Source organism: Schistocerca americana, chromosome 6 (genome assembly GCF_021461395.2).
Source record: "Schistocerca americana isolate TAMUIC-IGC-003095 chromosome 6, iqSchAmer2.1, whole genome shotgun sequence".
In the NCBI taxonomy this organism is placed as follows: Eukaryota; Metazoa; Arthropoda; class Insecta; order Orthoptera; family Acrididae; genus Schistocerca; species Schistocerca americana.
In genome coordinates this window covers 377546173-377571088 of record NC_060124.1, presented here as the reverse complement: position 1 = coordinate 377571088, position 24916 = coordinate 377546173, and the positions used below count along the sequence as shown (strand labels likewise).

The window sequence follows — 24916 nt, the reverse complement described above, 5'->3', positions numbered from 1 at the left end:
CAGAGAGGACATTACATGCAGGTATCAAATAGTCAATCAAATTAAAATCTTTGCTGGCCACTGTGGCCGAGCGGTTCTAGGCATTTGTCTGGAACTGCGCTGCTGCTACGGTCGCAGGTTTGAATCCTGCCTCGGGCATGGCTGTGTGTGATGTGCTTAGGTTAGAACTACTTATAGTTCTAAGGTGTAGGAGACTGATGACCTCAGATGTTAAGTCCCATAGTGCTTAGAGGCATTTGAACCATTATTAAAGTCTTTAGTATTGCGACACGAAATATTTATTTCTCTTCACACGAATGTCAGTTTGATTACATGCTTGCTTGCTTTTATCCGCATTACTATACTATTGTGTTAAATATATCCAGTTAAGAATGGTTTATAATTTGAAAAACAACTTGTTCCAATTACACACATTAGACACATACCTTACGTAAAGTTCTTATAAAAATGAAACTAAAAGCTTTAGCTTATATTGACTTTGACCAAATTCATGAATAAGTGAAACATACTGAGGAAAGGATACATCGTCAGCATGTGTTCGAGCCAGTGCCTCAATTAGTAAAAGAGGCAACATCAAGGGACTTGCTGGCGTAAGTTTGAAACTTGTTTCTAAAAACTGAAGCATGTGTGTAATACAGGACATAGAGCAAACATTGTTAAATTCAAGGTGAATAAATTTCTATAAAAATTTCCAATTTTATTATTATATATACAGGGTGAGCAATGTAAAACAAAATTCAAAATGTAACTGCTGCAGAATCAGTAAATTATGTTGGAATGAAATTTTAGGTTGGTACACAAATGTTGCATTTATTAATATTATTGTTAGTAAAGATGTTCAAAATGATTATCCTAGGCATTGGCACACTTTTGTGTCAGACTGAATATATTGAGTCGTCTGATGCAAAATGTAAATTGCGTTGATTTCTCATTGAATGTTCATCTTCAGTTCATCAAAATTGTGGGGGTTAGAAGCATACACACTCCCCTTTAAGGAACGAAAGGAAGTGATCTCAAGTAGCCAGCTCTTGAGAACATGGAGGTCACTGGGCACTGCTGGCAACGCGTTCATTTGTGAAACTTTCATGAATGTGATTCAGTGAAACATTGCTCCATCTTGGTGGAAGATAATGTTTTCTTTTTCATTATCAATCAGTTGTGCATAAAAGTCCTAAAAAATTGTGGAGTAAACATGTGGATTGACAGTTCAGTCAAAAAATATTTTTCCTACTTTATGGTTATTGGAAAGGCACACTAATACCAATACCTGGGGTTCTCAATCTTAACATGGCTGGATAAATGAAACTATGCCTTGTCTGGCATGAAATAAGTCATTAGATCTATTTGTCCACCATCAATGTTTTCAAGAAGCCAGTTGCAATAATCATTTATTGTCCTTTCTTCTTCAATTGTTGCACAGCTGTAATGTGGTAAGATTTAAATTTTAATTCATGAAAAATTTTAACAGCAGATTGTTGGGATAACTTGCTTAATGTTGTTTTTTGGACTGACAATAATTCTTTAAATATTGACAATACCTGTGGAGTCCTTATAAAGGAAATTTGAAACCAAAGCTGTTGTATGACCTCCATTGTGTGTCCTACTATCTTCTGGGATCACAACATTTGGAAATTTTTCTACGATCACTTGATGTGCTTCTTCAAGCTATTGAGAAAAAATGTAGTCTTCAGCTCTATAGTTATTCTCTCCTGGACTGTATAGGCATTTTAGACACACACATTTGTAGCCACAACACTCCACTGCAATGAAATATATACGGTATACTCCTAATTTTGGCTCAGTTGTCTTCCATTGCCGATGTGGGTTAGCACCAGCTGCTGCCCGCCAGCGCCCTCTCTCTCTCTCTCTCTCTCTCTCTCTCTCTCTCTCTCTCTCTCTCTCTCTCTCTGTGTGTGTGTGTGTGTGTGTGTGTGTGTGTGTGTGTGTGTGTGTGTGTGTCCACAAATAGTGTTGTGTTCAGTTTTACGTTGCTCTCACTGTATATTGTAACACTAGATATTAAAAAAATATACAGTTTTTACCAGTATAATTTCAGTGATGATTTGCACCTGATGTTAAGAAAAAGTCTTCTCTGTAATTTTTCAGGCTTCGTGAGCATGTGTCTGATCCTAACAACCCACCAATTCTCATTTTCCCTGAAGGAACTTGCATTAACAATACATCAGTTATGCAGTTCAAGAAAGGAAGCTTTGAAGTTGGAGGTGTCATTTATCCTGTAGCCATAAAGGTAATATTGCTTTCAGTACTTCTGTTTCATTGTTTGCTTACTTTGGGGTAGATTAGTGGCATGCATGCTGCCAAAGTAGTGTCAAATTGAGACATGCTATATTAGACTTACATGGCCTGTAGTTTAGTAGCAACCTGAAATAGGAACTGTCAAATGCTGTAAAGATAATCAAACTTAATTGTTTTGGCATCAGAAGCTGTTGCTTTGTTGTCAGCAAATACAATACAGGGTATTGAAAGAGAGTGAAATATTTTGAGAGATGGTAGTACTAGTACTAACATAAGAAGATCTAACGAAGATGTATCCTGAAAAATCTACTGTGATGTTTGAAGACATGTTTGTAGGAAGAGCTTAGTTTGATATCCAATCTACATGTGCATCTGCACCGAATATGTGGCAGAAAGTAGTTTTCATTGTACCAAATGTCAGGATTTCTCCCTGTTTCATTAGGAAATGGAGCATGTAAAGAATGTTTGTGTAAATGCCTCTGTGCATGCTGTCGTCCAATCTTGTCTTCGTAATATCTTCAGGAATGATATTTAGGTGGCTGCAGTTTAGTCAGAATTTTAAAGGCTTTTTTGGGATAATTGGTATCTGTCGTCAAACATTGGGTTGTTCACGTTTTTCAGCATGCAACATCTTTCTCCCGTGGACCAAATGAACCTATTTTTGGTGCCCTTTTTCTGTGTACAAACACAGGCTGTATACGACCCAGAACAACTGGGAAATCTGGCAAAAACTTGGGAATTTCAAATCTGGCAAAAACTTGAGAATTTCTTCATCTGGGAAAAACCTTGAATTTTTCATAGTTTTAGTTTTTAGTTAAATTTTTGTAATTCTGACTGATGGGAACTGATATTTTAACAAATAATTTTACTTTAGTCTCTTGCTGCAGCAATAAAACAAACAAGAGAATGACACCAAAATAAATTTTGGTTGCAAATAAAATGCACCACTTACAACACACACACACACACACACACACACACACACACACACACACACACACACAGAGAAGAACCTGCCAACTGCAGCAAAATGTGTCAAAGGCTTTAGGATGTAGATTACTAAGCACAAACCTGCGTTTAGTGGATGTGACGTCACAACTGTTTGTTGCTGAAGGGTTGCACACATGAGCGACGCCGGCCGAAGTGGCCGCGCGGTTCTGGCGCTGCAGTCTGGAACCGCGAGACCGCTACGGTCGCAGGTTCGAATCCTGCCTCGGGCATGGATGTGTGTGATGTCCTTAGGTTAGTTAGGTTTAACTAGTTCTAAGTTCTAGGGGACTGATGACCTCAGCAGTTGAGTCCCATAGTGCTCAGAGCCAGCCATTTGAACATGAGCGACAGATCACAGTGATCAGTCACATGGGTGAGAATTGCACATATGCATGAGCAAATTGTAGCAATTGGTCGCTGGTCATGTGGAAATCCCAGGCAGTCTGATGGATAGCATTCATTTTGTGCACGCAATATGGCTGCCTGGCTGGTTAGCAGAGACTCGTTTCTCTATTTATTAAGCATGGTTGTGCAGCGTCATTTAGCTTTGCCCATGTTTAGTAAGGAATTAACACTAGAATTTAAAATTACCCAGGGACCCCGAACTACTCTGAAAAGTGAAGTGGAAGAGGGAGTTGCCACTTATATTAAGAAGCAATACAAAATACACTCACCGTTTTGCAGTGATTAGCATTTTGAAGCTTGTGCTATAGAAGTAGGAATGACTGAGCCCACTGTATCATGACTATGAACTTAACTTCTTATGATTTTGAGTTATTTATGAAATTAATACACGCATTATTAAAGTTTTTAACTTCTAAACAGAATGACATAGATACCTACTGTAATGCTAAGACGACATTTAAATTTAAATGTTCAGCACAAACGTATTATACAGCTATGCTCAAATCCCTTGTCATTTCATGTAAACTAGTGCTCCTTCATTCAATTTATAAGGGTTACAATAATCAGTGCAGCTGCTATTGACATCTCAGTAGAAACATTGAGTAAATTGTGTAAATATTTGCAGTTAAATTATAAGACCAATGAGTGGAAAGGAATAGAGGACCAATAAAATTGAAAATAATTGTACTGGCGCACTGGAAAGGTGTGCACAGCCCATTTGGCATCAGTGTGAAAACTGTAATATATTGTGCAAAGTACTGTACAATGCCAAGAAAGGCATTTCAAAACAAATTCAATAAATTTATTATAAATTTGTTTTGCAGGTGTTCTTGGGAACAGGGAAATCAGCTGTAACTGCTACTAAACATAGCAGTTCATTTTCCATAGCAGAACTTCCCATAACAGTGATATTCATAATACTGATTGAAATTGCTTGTCAAATCGCTCTTGTATGGGCTGCCAAGGCGAGCGACTGGTTACAGGCAGTAATTGCATTTGACGGATCACTGTGATCCTCACACATGTGTGGGGCCCTTAACAGGTTACAGGAAAATATTGTGAAGGGTGTTTTGAAAAGCGTTAATTTCCACTTATGCAAGAGGAATTGTGTTATGTGTGACAATGTACAATGAATTTCTTAAATCGTAGAGTGTTTCACTCCCATTCAAATCGTAACACTCTGAGGACCAGCCACATAGAACTGTTTTGGATCTAGAAGACCACATTTGACTGGCATTTGATATATCTTAAAGGGTAACACACTTAAAAAGGCCCCCCCTGCGGGTTCGGGGGTAAGAATAGGCCCGCGGTATTCCTGCCTGTCGTAAGAGGCGACTAAAAGGAGTCTCAAATGTTTTGGCCTTAATGTGATGGTCCCCCTTGGGGTTTGACCTCCATTTTTCAAAATTCTACAGAAGTACGAGCCTTTTGGGGAAGGACACCTTACATGGTGTACCACTGGTCCTAAGTGCACTAAGACCTTGGCACTCAGCATTGCACCGGCGTTGTCACCATACCCATTATTCCTCAAATTGGGCCTAAACGCCTGATGGGTTGTCCAAGTTACGCCCATAGTGCATCTCCATCTGCACCAGCGATCATGATGGACTTTCCATGGCACCAGAAATCCAGCACGGTAGCCAGCCCGTTGTGGTGGGGTCGTCATGTACCCTCTAGGTTGTAGCCCCCTGACAACACAGGGATCGTACTGCCGATACCTGAGCTGCACCCTCCCCACGTTGGCCAAGGAGTAGATGCCCGTCTCCTTGGGGCATCAGGACTCCCGGCAATGGTCATCCTGCCAGGTGGCCCTTGCTGCGGCTGGGTGGCGCCCGTGGGGAGAGCCCCTGGTCGGAGTGGGTGGTATCGGGGCGGACGTTTCGCACATGAAACGTCAACACGTATCAGGTCGCTCTGCGGCCGAGTCTTCCAAAAGAAAAGGTACCGTTTCTAGTTCTGGTTCTCCTGCCCTTTCCCCCTTGGCCACTCCATGGGAGGAGGGACAGGCCCGCCGGCTTGGGGCGAAGTACTTCCCCCGCTATTTGGTCTGTTCTCGAACAGATGGGGGGACGTTCGCCACCTCCAAGCCCATGTTCTTTGTTCAGCACATTGAGGACGTCTTCGGGGAAATCGAGGCTCTCAGCAAGATGCGATCAGGGTCCGTTCTTATCAAGACCACCTCTGCCACACAATCGGCGGCACTCCAGGCGTGCGACCGCCTAGGGGACATCCCAGTCTCCATTGTCCCACATCTGGCACTAAATAGGACGCAGGGGGTTATTTTTCATCGTGACCTCCTGCTACAATCTGATGAGGAGCTCAGGGCCAACCTGGAGCGCCGCGGCGTGCATTTCGTCCGGCGAGTCCAGCGCGGCCCCAAAGACCGTCGCATCGACACCGGGGCCTTTATCCTCGCCTTCGAGGGGGACGTTCTCCCGGAGAAGGTAAAGGTGATGTGCTACCAGTGCGACGTGCGACCTTACGTCCCGCCTCCTATGCGCTGTTTTAGGTGTTTGCGCTTTGGGCACATGTCGTCCCGGTGTGAGGCTGAGCCCCTTTGTGGCGACTGTGGACGTCCTCTTCGTGAGGAACATACTTGCACCCCACCACCTCGGTGCCCTAATTGTCCTGGCGTCCACTCGCCTAGGTCCCCAGACTGCCCCGCCTATCAGAAGGAGAAAAAGATACAAGAAATCAAAACTTTGGATCGGCTCTCTTATTCTGAGGCCAGGAAGAAGTATGACCGCCTTCATCCCGTGTCACTGGCCACTTCGTTTGCCTCAGTTGTGTCCACTCCTTCCGCTGTATCCTCACCTCTATCCTGTCCCCCCTCCGCCTCCTCCGCCCATCAGGGGGCTCTGCCTCCGCCTCCCAAATCCCTCCCTTCCAACTCCTCCTCCCCCGCGGCCCCCACCCCCCCTGCCCCAGGGGCCACCCTTCCTCCTCCTCCTCCCCCCACGCCACCTGAGAAGCGATCCTCTTCTCAGGCGTCCATCGGGGAAACGTTCCGGACCCCAGCTTCCGAGGTCCGGCGTTCCAAAACGGACCCCGCGCGTGAGGACCTTCTTCGGGTCCAGCCCACCATCCCTGTGCCTCCTCGGCCTTCCAAGAAGGCCTCCAAGAAGAAGTCTCTATCCCCCTCTCCACCCCGGCGCGTTTCATCTGACGCTTCATCCGTGAGTCGCTGCTCCCGGCCGTCCTCAGTTTCGCCGGGACGCTCTGCTGCCAGGCGTTCCGCCGGCCTTTCGTCGGCAAATGATGCGGCCCCTCCTACACAATCAGGGACAGCGGCCGCAGCTGGCGACGAGTCGATGGAACCGGATCCGCCTGCCGTCAGTTGTAGCGTTGTTGCCTCGCAACCTGGCCCTCTGCGGCCATCAAGGTGACCAGCTCTTCCCCGTCTCGTTCCCCCAACTTTTTGACTAGCATTGGCATTGTTTCATTGGAACATAAGAGGTATTCGATCTAATCGGGAGGAATTACAACTGCTCCTCCGCCTGCACTGTCCGCTCGTCCTTGGTCTCCAGGAAACCAAGTTGCGCCCGACTGACCGTATTGCCTTTTCCCACTATACCTCGGAGCGGTATGACCTCGCCCCTGTGGACGGTATCCCAGCTCATGGTGGTGTCATGTTGCTCGTTCGGGACGATGTCTATTACCATCCCATCCCATTGACCACCCCACTCCAAGCAATAGCTATCCGCATTACTCTTTCTGCTTTTACTTTTTCAGTTTGTACCGTCTACACTCCACCGTCATCTGCTGTTAGTCGGGCTGACACGATGCACCTGATCGATCAGCTTCCCCCGCCGTTCTTATTGTTTGGCGACTTCAATGCCCATCATCCCCTTTGGGGCTCTCCTGCATCCTGTCAAAGAGGCTCACTCTTGGCGGATGTCTTCAACCATCTCAATCTTGTCTGCCTCAATACCGGCGCCCCGACTTTCCTCTCGGACTCTACTCATACCTACTCCCACTTGGACCTCTCGATCTGTTCTACCACTCTTGCCCGTCGGTTCGAGTGGTATGTCCTTTCTGACACCTATTCGAGCGACCACTTCCCCTGTGTCGTTCGTCTCCTGCACCACACCCCATCCCCACGTCCTTCGCGCTGGAACATACTGAAAGCTGACTGGGGACTTTACTCCTCCCTGGCGACCTTTCCGGACCACGATTTTTCCAGTTGTGACAGTCAGGTCGAATACCTCACCGCTGTTATTATCCATGCTGCCGAACGTTCCATACCTCGTACTACTTCTTCTTCACGTCGCGTTTCCGTCCCCTGGTGGAACGAGGCTTGTAGGGACGCTATCCGTGCTCGACGACGTGCTTTACGCACCTTTCGCCGCCATCCTACGTTGGCGAATTGTATTGAATACAAACGACTCCGAGCGCAATGCCGTAGAGTCATCAAAGACAGCAAAAAAGCTTGCTGGGCCTCTTTCACGAGCTCCTTTACCAGTTTTACTCCCTCTTCCGTTGTTTGGGGTAGCCTGCGCCGGCTGTCGGGCATTAAGGCCCACTCCTCAGTACCTGGCCTGACCTCAGGTAATGAGGTCCTTGTTGATCCTGTGGCTGTCTCCAACGCCTTTGGCCGCTTTTTCGCGGAGGTTTCAAGCTCCGCCCATTACCATCCTGCCTTCCTTCCCAGGAAAGAGGCAGACGAGGCTCGGCGACCTTCCTTCCACTCGCTGAATCTGGAAACTTACAATGCCCCCTTTACTATGCGGGAACTCGAACGTGCGCTTGCACTGTCCCGGTCCTCTGCTCCGGGGCCAGATGCCATTCACGTTCAGATGCTGGCATATCTTTCTCCGGCGGGCAAAAGCTTCCTTCTTCGTACCTACAATCGCGTCTGGACCGAAGGTCAGGTCCCCATGCGTTGGCGTGACGCCGTTGTTGTTCCTATACCCAAACCCGGGAAGGATAGACACCTTCCTTCTAGTTACCGCCCCATTTCTCTTACAAGCTGTGTCTGTAAGGTGATGGAGCGCATGGTTAATGCTCGGTTAGTTTGGATTCTTGAATCTCGACGACTACTTACTAATGTCCAATGCGGCTTTCGTCGCCGCCACTCCGCTGTTGACCACCTTGTGACCTTGTCGACATTCATCATGAACAACTTTTTGCGAAGGCGCCAAACGGTAGCCGTGTTCTTCGACTTGGAGAAGGCTTATGATACCTGTTGGAGAGGAGGTATCCTCCGCACTATGCACAAGTGGGGCCTACGCGGTCGTCTGCCCCTTTTTATTGATTCCTTTTTAACGGATCGAAAGTTTAGGGTACGTGTGGGTTCCGTATTGTCCGACGTCTTCCTCCAGGAGAACGGAGTGCCTCAGGGCTCCGTCTTGAGCGTAGCCCTTTTTGCCATCGCGATCAATCCAATTATGGATTGCATTCCACCTAATGTCTCAGGCTCTCTCTTTGTCGATGACTTCGCAATCTACTGCAGTGCCCAGAGAACATGCCTCCTGGAGCGCTGCCTCCAGCGTTGTCTAGACAGCCTCTACTCATGGAGCGTGGCAAATGGCTTCCGGTTCTCTGAAGAGAAGACGGCTTGTATCAACTTTTGGCGATATAAAGCGTTCCTTCCACCATCCTTACATCTCGGTCCCGTTGTTCTCCCATTCGTGGACACAACTAAGTTTCTAGGGCTCACGTTGGACCGGAAACTGTGTTGGTCTCCACATGTCTCTTATTTGGCGGCCCGTTGTACACGTTCCCTTAATGTCCTCAGAGTTCTTAGCGGTTCACCTTGGGGAGCGGATCGCACTGTCCTGCTTCGCTTGTATCGGTCCATAGTCCGATCGAAGCTGGATTATGGGAGCTTCGTCTACTCGTCCGCTTGGCCATCCCTCTTACGCCGGCTCAACTCCATCCACCATCGGGGGATACGTCTTGCGACCGGAGCCTTCTACACTAGTCCTGTCGAGAGTCTTTACGCTGAAGCTGCCGAGTTACCATTGACCTACCGGCGCGACATACTGCTGTGTCGGTATGCCTGCCGGCTGTTGTCTATGCCCGAACACCCCTCTTACAAGTCCTTCTTCGCCGATTCTCTCGACCGTCAGTACGGGTTGTATGTGTCTGCCCTGCTGCCCCCCGGAGTCCGCTTCCGTCGCCTGCTTCGACAATTGGATTTTGCCCTCCCTACCACCTTCAGAGAGGGTGAGAGCCCGACACCACCTTGGCTCCAGGCTCCGGTTCGTATTTATCTCGACCTCAGCTCACTCCCGAAGGAGGGTACTCCGGCTGCAGTGTATTGCTCACGGTTTGTCGAACTTCGTGCTCGACTTGCTGGTCACACCTTTATTTACACCGATGGCTCCAAAACTGACGATGGTGTCGGCTGTGCCTTTGTCGTCGGGACCGCCACCTTTAAATACCGGCTCATTGACCAATGTTCCAGCTTTACGGCCGAGCTTTTTGCTCTCCATCAGGCCATTCAGTATGCCCGCCGCCACCGCCATTCATCGTATGTACTCTGCACTGACTCACTCAGTGCTCTTCAGAGCCTTGGGGCTCCCTATCCGGTCCATCCCTTGATTCAACGAATACAGCAGTCCCTCCATTCTTTCGCTGATAATGGCGGTTCTGTCAGCTTTCTGTGGGTCCCCGGACATGTAGGAGTGCCTGGGAATGAGGCTGCGGATGCTGCAGCCAAGGCTGCAGTCCTCCAGCCTCGGCCAGCCTCCCATTGTGTCCCGTCATCCGACGTTTGTGGGGATGTATGTAAGAGGCTTGTGTCCTTGTGGTGGGATGCTTGGTCATCCCTCCAAGGAAACAAGCTCCAGGCAGTAAAACCGCTCCCAACTGCTTGGACAACTTCCTCCCGACCATCTCGGCGCGAGGAGGTCCTTCTGACCAGGTTGCGGATTGGGCATTGCCGGTTTAGCCACCGCTACCTGCTCTCTGGTGACCCAGCCCCGCAGTGCCCTTGTGGTCAGGCATTAACGGTGCGCCATGTTTTATTGTCGTGTCCCCGTTTTAGTCAATTTCGTGTTGTCCTGTCCCTGCCATCTACCTTACCGGATGTTTTAGCTGATGACGCTCGAGCAGCTGCTCGTCTTCTGCGTTTTATAACTTTAACTGGCTTGACCAAAGACATTTAACCTTTTTACTTATTTCATCTGCATCTTTGTCAGGTCCTTTTGATGTCCCCCCCATCCCCTTGAGTTTTAGCAGGTTCCTTGTGCTCTAACACCAGTGACTGGGCGCTAATGACCTCAGCAGTTGAGCGCCCTTAAACCCTACCAAAAAAAAAACAAAAAAAAAAAACTTAAAAAGGCAAATATTATATTTGAAAGCTTAGTTTTTCTTGAAGATCTACTGTACATATATAAATTTAAACTCTTTAACTTTTCCTATTTGTGTGTTCGCACTACTTAATAGTGATGTTGCTAGTGGCTGACTAAATCACGTGACATGAGCTGCAATTGGCTAATGTAAGTGCATCTCAATCTTGATTTCAAAGCATCGGAAAGTATCATGCTGTATTTGGTGGAATTTACACTTTAGTAATGTGAAAATATGCAGTGTACATGTTGCCATGCATCAAAGATCTTTCCAAAATGCTTTTTTTTTGTGCTGGCTTTTGTTTCCTAAAGTGCTGGGAAGTTATACACTCGTATGTGAAACCTTTACCACTAAAAGAATTGAAAAGTTATACAGCTATGAGGCTAAGTATATTGTCACTTAACACAAAAAGTGTGTTTTCACCTGGGAAATAGTATTTTTAACCTAGATATCCAGGAAAAATATGGAAATATTTTTTGTGTGTGGATACATCGTGATTCATCTCCCTCTATTACTCATATTTGGTATGAGCGCCACACTTCGGCAATATTAAAGGATGACCTGTGTGTTACTTCCACATGCAATTTACTTTGTAGACTGAATGAAATTTTCTGCGCTATCATACTAATGAACCAAAGTCTGTCATCTGCTTTACCTATGACTTGACCTAATGATTATTACATTTAGTATCCCTACAAAATGCTACACAGAGTTATTTGGAAGAGTTGAATGTTTCCAGTATTGATTCACTAGTATTGTGCTCACAGGGTACTAAGTTTTTGAGGCTTATAAAGTGCACAGTTACACGTTTCTAACCGTTTAAGGTATGTTGCCAATTTTGCACCACTTTGAAATCTTATCAAGAGCTGGTTGAATATTTGTGTGGATGTTTAAGACATCGCTTCATTATAGATAACTGCTGCATCCTCTCCAAAAAGTCTGAGGTTACTGTTAATGTTGTCTGCCATGTTATTAATGTAGAGCATAAATAGCAGTGGTCCCAGAACACTTCTCTGGGACACACCTGCAGTTACTCTTCATCCAAGATAACATGCTACATGCTCTCTGCCAAGAAATCCTTACTTCGGTTGCAAATTTCATTTGATACCCCATTTGATAGTACTTTTGTTGATATTATTGGTGTTGTACAGAGTCAAATGCTCTTCTGAAGTCAAGAAATACTGCAGTTACCTGATTGCCTTAATCATTGGGTATGTCAGCAGTTCAAATTTTTTGGTTGGTGTATGATTGTAGTACTTTTTGTGGTCCCAGGTCACTGACTCCTCTGTACAGGGTCTGTAGGCTTACCACTGACTCAGAACCCAGTTATGTTTGCAAGTATATTCTGATTAAAATTACTTGATCGTTGACACTTCACACACTTGAGCTTTCTTCCTGCAGAGCACTCAATGCCACACCAGAATTGTTTGGAATTTCCAAATTGGCACAACAAATGGTTAGTTTACTTCTAATTCCTTGGCTTGGTTTTTCCTTGATGTGTTTGGATCCCGAATCATGGATCTAGTCCTTTTCACATTTCATCACACACAAACCCCCATCTTTGCCACATCATATTCTTCCATGGTGCAGAAACCTATTCCCAAGGCAGATGCTTCGACACAAACGACTCCTAGTGTGCCTATATCCACCACAAGCACCAGTACTTGCACATGTACATGTCAAGGAAGAAGAGTAAGAACAAAGCAATCCAGGCAGCTGCACCAGGAAAGACCAACAGTTCTACAGCAAGCATCCAGAAGGTACAAGAAAAACAGAGTGCCTCTCAACGCCCCCTTTCCCCCTCACCCTTGAAGGGATAGGGTACAGGGAAAGGCTCACGACGTTCAGATCAAAAACTGTCCCGAGTGCCATCAGACGTCATTCTTTCCCATCTGACTGCTGAGGAGGATATCGTGGAGTTAGATGCCTTGGATCCAGGCAGCCCCTCCACTCCTCCTCGCTCTTAAAGTGCTTCACCTCCCCAGTACAAAATAGGGCTAAATTAAAACTGCACTGATGACATGGCTTCCATACTACAGTGGAACGTGATGGGTTCAGGACTCATGTGGAGGAACTGAAATTCCTAGCACAGGCATGCCCCTTGTGCTTTTGTTTACAAGAAATGCATTTTAAAGATACAGGGATATATGTTATACCACAAGGATGACCTATTGAGGGAAAGGGCCAAGGGAGGTGTTGCAGCGTTTGTCACTAACATGCACCACTCCTCTGCCCTCCCCTTGGCTACTGACCTGCAAACAGTTGCAGATCAAATTTGCATGTGTCGAAGGATCACTGTTTGCTCACTGTATTTACCTTTGCAAGATGCACTAGACTCTGAGGCTCTCATAGATCTTAACACACAACTCCCGCGACCATTCCTCCTCCTGGGAGACGTCAGTGCCCATCATGTCCTGCGGGACTCGACCAATACTTGCCCTTGAGGTCAGGTTTTGGAGGACCTCATGACGCCTTACGAGCTGTGCATCCTCAACACGGGTACTCACACACATTCCTCTACTGCTGCTGGGTCATTCTCAGCCACCGACCTGTGTCTGTTCTCACACCCTCGCCAACTCTGTTCAGTGGCATATTGGTTATGTGACAGGATTTGTGATTTCCTGTCAGAGAGATCAGTTTCTAGTAACTGACAGAAAGTCATTGAGTAAAACAGAAGTGATTTCTGGCCTTCTCAATTATAGTGTTACAGACCTTCTGCCGTTCTTTACCTACATAAACAATTTAGGAGGCAATATGAGCAGCTGCCTTAGGTTGTTTGCAGATGATCCTGTCATTTATCATCTAGTAAAGTCATCGGTAGATCAAAACATATTGCAAAATGATTTAGAAAAGATATCTGTATGGTGTGAAAATTGGCAGTTGAGACTAAATAATGAAAAGTGTGAGGTCACCCACTAGTGCTAAAAGGAATCCATTACTCTTCAGTTACACAATAAATCAATCAAATCTAAAGGCCATAAATTCAACTAAATACCCAGAAATCTGAAGTGCCTTTAACAAAGGAATCACCTTCAGAGGTGATAAGGTATCCAAGTAGAGAAGGCATTAGCATATTTCATCAAAATATAAGAGGTATTAGAGACAAAATTGGTTAACCGCTTATTGATATATATCGGAGCACCATGTAAATAATTTGACAATTCAGAGGCTACCTTTCTGAGGATACAGACCAGCTGGCGGTTTTTCAACGAGTTCTTTACGGAGTGGAGAAGTGGCCGTGTACGTAACACAAAAAAAAAAGCAGTGTTCCTTTTGAGTCCGTAAACAAATCATGGCACTGCACTGAACAGGCATTTGAATGCTGTGCAGGGGCAGTTGAATTTAGTGAAGCATAACTCCTAATTGTTTTTGTTTATAGATCCCTTAACTCTGACTTCAGAGCATTTTTGCTGAAGCTAGAGAGGGTTCTTGGTTCACTTTGTAGGAAGTACCAGAAATTAGTTGTGACTAAAACATTAATTTTGTATGTGCTTGTGCAAGAAAAGAATGTTGGAAGATCTCCTAAATTCATATGATCTGATGCAGAATGTGTTTTTTTCCCAACCAGGGTGCGTTGGAACAGTGGCACAGGCATAGACAATATTTTTATTCATACTTCGTTACTAAATGGGCATTCTGTTAGTATAAGGGTGAATGACCTTTCAGACAATGCTGCCCAATTTTAACACTAAAAAGTTTTTGTACTCGAACAAATGTTATATATAATTACAAACTACATAGAAAAGCTAATCCAGTAGTAATAGAGTGTTTTTTAAACCTCGTTAAGGAACAAGTGTGGCAGGATATTTATAGTGCCAATATCATAAATGACAAATATGATGTTTCCCTCAACACATTTCTCATGCTCTTTGAAAGTTGCTTTCTGTTGGAACATTGTAAATGGGGTACTAGCAGTAAAAGGCAGCCTGGGTGGCTGATGAGTGGGATAAGGATATCAAGTAGAACAAAGCGGAAATTATACCAAAATGTTAGAAGTAGCCAATCTTGGAAAGTCATTTTCCAAGAGAGTTATATGATTCTCCATGTACAGTTTCTCATTACAAACAGTATTGTAATGCGCCTAAAAATGTTATTAGCAAGGTAAAGTGTATGTGGTATGCAAATAGAGTAGCCAATTCACAGCATAAAATTAAAACCATATGGTCAGTCATGAAGAAAGTGGTCAGCAGCACAAGGTCGATGATATAAAGTCAATTCGTAATAAACCTATTTCTGTTACTGATAAGTCAGATATATGTACGATATTTAACAATCTTTTCTAAACATTGACAGTGAATTAAATAAAAACTTAATTTCTACAGAGAATCATATAACTCTCTTGGAAAATGACTTTCCAAGACTGATATCTGAAATACTCTTCTGTGATACTGACAAGGGGGAGATTGAGTCAATATTTAAATCACTTAAGACTGAGGACTGCCATGGGTATTACTTGGCCATATTAGTAATTTTTCCTTTAAGAACAGTCAGTTTCCTGAATGATTAAAGTACTCAGTAATAAAACTGCTTTATAAAAAGGGAGAAAGGGGATAAGCTAGACAATTTTAGACATATTTCTATGCCATCAGTGTTTGCTAAAGTTATTGAAAATGCTGTGTATGTAAGGATAATTGACCATTTTATTTCACATAATTTGCTATAAAATGTACAGTTCTGTTTTAGAAATGATTTAACAACTGAAAATGCTATATTCTCTTTTCTCTGTGAGGTACTGGATTCAGGGTGGCATACGAAATGTGTTACCAATTGTTTCTTTCACAATTTATGACGCACATTAGATATCCCGCTGGGATCTCTACAGCAGTACTAGCAGAGCTTGGAAAAACAAATGAGTTACGAAATGACGTTTAATTCACAATACTGCTGTTAGGAGACTAGTAAGCAGCAATGGCTGACAATTGAAGACTGACAACACAGCAACGATCAGCAATTGTTACTTTTTCATGAAACGAAAAGCCTTGTTGTGACTCAGAGACATTTACAACAGTTTACATCTACATCTACATTGATACTCCGCAAGCCACCCAACGGTGTGTTAACACACAATGGGTCCCTTGCAAGAAGACCATCCACAGGTTGTATGATAAATTTGTACAGGAAGAAACAGTATTGGAAGCGAAGCGACCTCGGCCTAAGCCTGTTTGTTCGCCGAAGAATATTGAAGCGGTACGAGTTGCTGTACAGAGAAGTCCCAGGAAATCGTGTAGAAAGGCAGCAGTGCAACTGGGAATATCCAGATGCTCTGTTCAACGCATCCTTAAAAGTGACCTCTGTATGTACGCATACAAGATGACCTGTGCACAGAAGCTCACTGAAGAACACAAGCAGCAGACTACTGTTTGCTCAGTGGGCGTAGTATAGGGAAGAAACTCTCAACAACGTTTGGTTTTCAGTCGAGGTGCATTTTCATTTAGACGGTGTGGTTAACAAACAAAATGTATGCTTTTTGGCCACTGAAAACCAACAAGTGCTTCATGAACGACAACATTATGCTCCAAGGATTACAGCGTGGGCAGCAATTTAGAGTCACAGCCTTATTGGACCCTTTTTCTTTGAAGAAACTGTGAACAGCAAGCGTTGTTTGAACATGCTTCACAATAGCTTCATTCCACAGCTTCTTGTTACTGCCTTGCCCTTCAACACGCGGTGGTCCATGCAAGGTGGAGCAAGGCCACATACTGCAAACACTGTGTTGGAGTTTTTACACGAGCATTTTGACATGTGGATTATTTCACTCAGGTGTCCAGGTCGCTTCAATGATGGACAAAATTGCCCCCCCCCCCCCCCCCCCCCCCAATAGTCCAGGCCTCAATCCATGTGACATTTTTCTTTGGGGGTACCTAAAGGAAAAAATTTACCTGAAACGTCCATGTGATTTAATGGAGCTCAGAAGACTTATTCTTCAAGCTTGCTACGGAAGACATGTGCCATAGGGTAATCACTAATTTCAGTGTTCATTTGAAGGAAGTTAGGAAACGAAGTGGTGGACATATTGAGCATGTGCTGAGTTAGAACAAATCTCCATGGACGGCTCTTCATTGTAATATATATATTCCTTTCAGATTGTATTGACAATAAAGTTTATATTCAAAAACAAAATGGTAACACATTTCATGCGCCACCCTGTATATTAAACAAAAGGTTTCAAATGTTAGACATCATTTTTGATTTAATTAAGGCATTTGATTGTGTTGATTACAAAATATTGCTCCAGAAGTTGGGCCGCTATGGAAATGGGGAGTAGTTCACAATTGGCTCACCTCTTACTTTAATGAAGGCAGCAAAGATTTGTATCCACAGTGTTGAGAATGGGGCATGGTTGAATGGGGAGGGGGGGGGGGGCAATCCTCCTCCTTATTTATACAAATGATATGCCCTTTAGTATTATAGGTGATTCTAAAATATTTCTGTTTGCTGATGACACTAGTTCGGTAATAAAGGATGTTGTGTGCAACTTTGGCACTGTTTCGAATACTGCAGTTCTTGACATAAGTTCATTGCTTGTATAAAATAAACTAATGCTAAATCACAGTAAGACTCAGTTTTTACAGTTTCTAACACACACAATTCAACAGAACCTGACATTTTAATTTCACAGAATGGGCACATGATTAGTGAAACTGAACAGTTCAAATTTTTAGGTGTTCAGATAGATAATAAACTATCATGGAAAGCTGACATTCAGGATCTTATTCAAAGACTTCATGCTGCCAGTTTTACTATTCGAGCAGTATCTGAAGTAATTGATAGTTTGATGCGAAAAGTAGTCTACTTTGCTTATTTTCATTCACATATGATATATGGTATTATATTTTTGGGTAACTCTTCCCATTCTCAAAGGATATATTTGGCTCAGAAATGGGCAGTTCGGACAATAAGCGGTTAAATTTCGCAAACCTCTTGTCGACCCATATTCACGAGTCTGGGTATTCCGACATTGGCATCTCAATATATATGTTCTTTACTGTAATTTCTTGTTAACAATATTGGCTACCACAAAAATTTAAAAACCTTAGCAGTAACCCATGTGCTTTCAAATGAGTCACCCCTTCTATTCTGTCAAGGAGTTCCTTGAAAAATTAAGCTGATTCCTGTTATATTGTTCAATGTGTTTATATTAACCTATGGCTTGTCTTTTTTTGGGTTAATAAACATATTTATTTAAAGAAAGTTTCACAATAGCAAAAACTGTGTGTGTAACTCATTTACTTTCTTACACAGACTGGCAGTCACATTACGATTTCTGACCACAGAGGAACTGTCCCAGGTGAAGGCCTTTGCAACAAGATTTGTGGCAAATACATTATTTGTAATAAATAACATCGAATATTGCAGATAATACTTCTGTTGAATTATAAGACAGTTCCAGAATCTTTTAGAAAGTAAAAGGAGAGAGGAAGAATGAAAAAACTGAGAGGCAGTGGATGTGAACCTGCTACTTTTCTCTTCACAGCTCAAGATACTATCAGTTGTGCTACGGCTTCAACATGCAAAATCTAGAGACTATATCTACAAATGTCATTATTTGATATTTAATTTACAAATTGTACCAGAATGATGCGCATTTGATAGATCATTAGTGTGCCCTAGCACTGAAACTATACCATTTCATACCACACAATTTGTAATACTGGAAACATAACATACAGGAAGTCTTTAACTGCTGATTGTGGTTTCCTGTCATTTTATTATAACAAATTGTAGCTAAATTTATTAATTTTTAAGAGATCCTAAATTTGCCAATGCTTTGAAACAGCTTGTATTCAGACAATACGCTATATGATGAAGAAAACCCACCAAATATGAAGGTTAACACTATGCAATAGAGCAGCTTGTGACGAAAAAACAATGCCGCATCTCATTGGTTACGGACCTCTGTACCAGGCAAAAATCTGACATGCCAAATTCTTGATTTCACACTACACATTGTAGTGGAATATGGAATTCCACACTGTGACGTCACCAGCCTCTCATCCGCGTGCATTTTCTTGCCCCTTGAGAGGATGGCTGTAATACTTACAATGTAGGTTGTACTTAATGGTCAAAACATATAGTATTTAATGACACATGCACAAGTTTCAATACAATCGGTAGAAGATAATGAGGATATGACACAATCAGCATGTTTAGAAAGTATGTAATTGGTTATAATTTAGATTTTCAAACTCCCTTACCTACATAAAAGAAAACTCCAAAGTTGGCTTATATGTGTAAATAAGCATTTGGATAGTACAGATATTCCTCAGAGAATTTGTATACTAGCATACCAAAGATGAGTGTTGCAGTGTTAGTCTATTTCACTAGAACAGCAAAAGTCATGGAGCTTAATAAAGAAGTCTTAGTCATAGGTGGTGTGCAACATGATGCTTATCCATGGCAATGCATCCGTCTACTCTTAAGCATAAGGAATAGTGCAATATGGATATTATTGTTATTGCATGTGCTGACATGCAATCCTGTACTTCCTGAACATAATTGACAGGAGTGATATTAACCGATTCCTTGAAGTGTCCTCATAACTTAAGAGATTGAGGTCTGGAGAATGAGACAGCCAGGGTACGGGATCTCCCCTACCAATCCAGTGGTCAAGAAATGTGAGCATCAGATGTTCATGCAAATTTCTGCAAAAATGTTCTGGTGCATCATCATGCGTGTAACACATCCATAGTCCTAGATAATGGGGCACATCCTCCAGTAGAGGTAGGCAGTGTGCTTATGATGTACTTTATAATACATACTAGTTAATCTCTATGATAACATGTACAGTTGTCCACAAGTTTACAGAGAAACTGTGCCGCTGCCATCTTTTGACATTGTGTATGGATTTTCATCGGAATTTTCACCGTCTTTCACATGCTCATAATGTAAACACCTGGATCGATTTCAAACAAATTTGGCATGTAGACAGCAAACTTCATGAGTATCAGCACTGAGCTTTTTCAGAATGCGACATAGTACATAGCCTGTCCGTCAAGACAGGCATGTTGTGTGGGGATAGTATCAGCCTGTCTTATTGATCTGCTTTGGATGGCAGCATACACATCAGGTGCAAGAAATTTATTTCCAGGCACACATCCCTCTATGCGTAGGCAGCCCTGCATGACAGGCATGTTAGCATAATATTGGAATGCTTTATCAATCTGTTTTGCAGGGGCTACACATGCAGATGGTTGTGGGTGTGGGAGGTGGTGATGTGTGCAATATATGTGGTGAACGTAAATGTGAACAAAGCTGTGAGGAAAGAGTTAGTTAGCAAATAATGCAAGAGTGATGGAAGAAGTGTAGTCCTTGTGTCTGAGTGTGCTGATGGTGGTGCAGATACAATTATTATTCATAAAGTAATGCTCAGACATGCGTATGACTCGTGCTTTCAGCTACTTTTCATTGTCACACTCTGACTGCAGACTGCCTAACGCTCAGACTAATGTTACTTAGTGTTCTGTGATATGGAAAGATAGCAAAACACTGTTGGAGTGTCAATATAATGGCTGTGCTCAAAACTGCAACCAAATGTTTCTCCCTCCAATGAACAAATGTTCATATCTTGGAAGTGTGTTTTTCAGGACTCGTGTTTACTGGTCTTACTTTTCTTGTTTTGGTGAGTTCTGCCATCTCTCAACATATTCAATGTGACATCATTTTTACTATTTTGTATATTTACATTTCATCTTACCTCAGAGCTGTATGTCTCTAGTGCTTTTGGAGCAAATAATGACAAATATGAATTAGAATATTGCCTGATTTCTAAATTAAAATGGATATTCTATTGTGGAGTGTTGTGTACTCTCCCTTACAAACTGTAAGCAGTATCTGATAATTGCTAGAGCTTTGCTTCGAAAGTAAATTTGAAGCTAAGTGGATCTCCAATGAGGAGCTGTGAAAGAAAACTTTATTTCATTTTCAGTATGATCCAAAATTTGGTGATGCATTTTGGAACAGCAGTCGTTATTCAATGATGCAATACTTGTACATGATGATGACAAGTTGGGCCATTGTTTGTGATGTATGGTATCTGCCACCTATGTACCAGCAAGAAGGAGAGACAGCTATAGACTTTGCAAACAGGGTGAAAGGCGTTATTGCCAGGCAAGGTGGACTGGTAGATCTGATGTGGTAAGTCATTTATGAATTATATATTTACAGCAACAACATGTATTAAGAGAGATTGAGGACAGAACACCTGTGATGATGATACTTGCATTGCATTTTCTGTATTGTAAGCAATGGTTAACTGTAGTCCTAACTCCTTCTATTTTACTGTGTTGACTGATGTGCTGCTCTAGCATACTTGGCAAGTTGTTGATCTTGTGCTGTGTATTCACAGCTGTTATGTGTTTTGTGTTTAAATTTGAATTGCTTGTCACCAGATTTCTTTCAATGCAATATAATTATTAGAAGATGATTTAAACTTCTCATTAAAAGTACTTGGAGTAACTTTAGTAATAAGGCTATTTTGCAAAGGGGCTGAGACTTCCTAGTTATATTCCTATCAAAATACGGAGATAAATGTTATTTTTTTACATACTGCCTAAAACTTACCATGTGTGTTTTCTAGTGGTATGTGGGTGGTAGCAATGAAACTTTATGTAACACTTCAGAATGTTACTGCTTGTAAATAAATGGTAGGCAGTAAGAGTAGCTATACATGAGAATTTTAAGACAAGTATTAATTTATAATAATTTACACACAGATAGAATTCTAAGTGTCAAGTGTGAACTTTGTTAATTTGGAAGATGCAATCCTTATATCATGTTTTGATACACTTTATAGTGACAAGAAGCCAAATATGTTGTCATATTTGTCCAGTTATTAAGTAACAATTTCAATTTCTTTTTTTCAAGGGATGGGCAACTGAAGCGCATGAAACCAAAGAAAGAGTGGAAAGAGAACCAGCAAAAAGAATTTAGCAAGAGACTGAAACTGGAATGAGGTTTAACTACAGTGAAACATTTCCATCATTTTATTGTTTTGAAAAAGTGGTCCCTGTGATTTGCAGTCTTTTAATTCTGGATTATTTTATATGGTTATTGTTGTCTTTATCTTTGATAACAAGAATGGCTGTGCAAACTAATTTTGGTAGTACAGCTCTGTTTACAGAAATGCTTTTTATGCAAGTATTTCTTATGTTTACATCCAGAATTCAGTGGACTGACTATTTTGTATGGTGATTACACATTTTATGTCAATTTGTGTTTGACAAGACAGGATGAGAGTTATAAAGTATGAGCAATTACATATGTTCCTGACATGATGAGTTGTGTTGTGTCTGCATTATCATTTCTGGGGATATTCATCCAGAAACTGGACATGCATATCATCTGAATGCATGTAGCCATCCTCACCAAAGAATTCACTGTATAAAATTCATTGATCATTTTTTTTAGTTTCATTGATAGTTGTGTATTTGTAATTAAACGTGTTTGTGTCAACTGTAGCCATTATAGCATCATAATTTGTGGCACACATTCCATGTATGCATTTTCATTTTGTTCTGTTTACATCACAGTTTGTATGACTTGTAAATTGTGTAAATGTTAAGCAGTAAAACTTGTGCTGGTGTGATAGAACCTATTTTGTATAGACCGTACCAACATTTTTAATGTGCTTTTTAATTAATAAACTCACTGTGATAACTGAAAAGCAACAAAATTACTCCTGTGGAATCTTGCAGAAGTGCCATGGTAGAAGTAAGGTATCATTGAGCTTCAGATATATCAAAATTGAGTGGAAACAACCAAGTGAGTTAACTCAGATGGCATTCATTTTCATTTATACAGTTTTGATTATTCAGGACCCAGAAATTCATTCTTAAACAATTCCAAGAACTTGCTATCATGTTCAGATAAGACTGCTGGATGGCGTGACTGAGACAAGGAAATATGAGGCTGTGTAGAGTTTTTATGATATTAAAGGAGGGAATAAGTGAAGATGCCTAGTAAAATGGGTGTGAACACACTTTGTAACTTGTATATAGGCACTAGGTAATTTTATAACTTGTTTTGATGCAATAATGTCTTGAATACATTTCACTTAATGTTTTTTTTATATTTATTGTGGCAAGGAAAATAAGAGGGTTAAGCAAGATTATGGCACAAAGTATTCCATTACATATTTTGAATAACTTTATCTAAGAAATGTTGTGTTCAACTGTGACTTTCCTGATAGCTTACTGTGAAGTTTTTTTTTTTTTTTTTTTTTTTTTTTTTTTTTTTAAGGTAATAGCAAAGGCAAACTTCCCTAATGATCTTTCAATATTTTTGTACATTGCACTTCATAAGATGAAGTAAAATGACAGTAAATTATACATGAAGACTGAACAATAGGTGTAAAAGAAATGAGAGTATTGTTATTCTTATCTTAGATTTTCATTGTATATAGAAATGGACTTTCTATTGTAAGTAGTCATACCAGTCACTGCACTAAATCTGTGAAGAAAAACTTTTGTAATTTATTTGTTTGTGTACTTCACATTTTTAGAAAATGTGTGTTAAAATGGTGAGTCAAGCTGTTTTGTTGCATTTTGTATTGTTATGTACTAGCAAAGCTTGTAAATAAACTGGCAATCATTAATGCTGTTTTAGGAATCTGTGTTCCATATAAATTTTTCTTTAGTACAACCGAATTTCTTGTTGAGTAATTCATATAATTAACATTATACCAGAATATGTGCGTTTTTGTCTTGAGCAGTATAACTTGAATAAAATCCTTCTGTGGGTTAGGCTGCAGTATTCTATAAAATAAATACCCATTAGGGTTTTAATCATATTGACGCTGGAGACATAAGCCTAAGAATTTCTATCATGAGAATTTTATTTTACATGTTGACTGCTGCACTGATGTTTCACTCCAGACTAGGTTATGGCCTGAGGCATTAAAGGCTCTGCTGTGACTGCCAGCAGCCTCATGGCAGTCAATGTGTCAAACATGCTAGCAGAAATTTGTTTGAAATGGTGTCTGGCTTGCCTATTTTCAAAAGATTCCAAAACTGTGTACAGCTGTTAACACTATAAAAACATAATTTTAAATGGTGTTTCTTTAAAAACAGTATATACAAATTATCCAATGATTTGTGTTATCAAACAAAAGCGCTGGCAGGTCGATAGACACACAAACAAACACAAACATACACACAAAATTCAACATGTGATGTGTGATGTGTGGATGGATATGTGCGTGTGTGCGAGTGTATACCTGTCCTTTTTTCCCCCTAAGGTAAGTCTTTCCGCTCCCGGGATTGGAATGACTCCTTACCCTCTCCTTTAAAACCCACTTCCTTTCGTCTTCCCCTCTCCTTCCCTCTTTCCTGATGAGGCAACAGTTTGTTGCGAAAGCTTGAATTTTGTGTGTATGTTTGTGTTTGTTTGTGTGTCTATCGACCTGCCAGCGCTTTTGTTCGGTAAGTCACCTCATCTTTGTTTTTATATATAATTTTTCCCGCGTGGAATGTTTCCTTCCATTATATTGATTTGTGTTATCAGTAACACTATTACCCTAAATCTTTGTACACACTTCTCAACCTCTCGTCAATCTGTTGAACAACTATAAAATTTGAAGACCATGTACCATAGGTAAGAGGGTAAATCCTCTTTAAAAAGAAATAGTAGGAGTAGTGAAGTAGTCAGAAAAAGATAAGAAATACATGCAAACAATTTAGTCACCCACAGATCATCTTACAGTATTAAGCACATCCGCTTCAAAATCAGTATGACAAAATTTAACAGTGCAAGTATATATTTACTTGCATGTCTAACTTCCCAAGCATTTACACATGATGTACAATGCTGTGTTGTAGATAATGTAAATTGCAAACAAGCAATCTGATAATGGCAAAATAGAAGTCAATTATTTATTCATATCCCAATCACTAACTGAAATATCTCTCTCACTTGACACTGACAGTTTGTAAAACCTGCTCTTTGTATATATACTCAACAGAAAAAGTGCTAT

At 41.7% G+C, this 24916-nt stretch overlaps 1 protein-coding gene across 2 annotated transcripts in view; it reads left to right on the top strand.

Moving 5' to 3' along the window:
• The window catches only part of LOC124619418 (glycerol-3-phosphate acyltransferase 3), a 203626-nt gene extending 180480 nt beyond the window's left edge, over positions 1–23146 (top strand). For both annotated transcript variants that reach the window (XM_047145787.1, XM_047145786.1), the window contains 3 exons: positions 2107–2248; positions 20873–21081; positions 21811–23146. In XM_047145787.1, coding sequence (XP_047001743.1) covers positions 2107–2248; positions 20873–21081; positions 21811–21898 — 439 coding nt within the window. In that variant the 3' untranslated portion in view covers positions 21899–23146. The remainder of the gene's footprint in view (positions 1–2106; positions 2249–20872; positions 21082–21810) is intronic.
• Positions 23147–24916: the final 1770 nt, after the last annotated feature.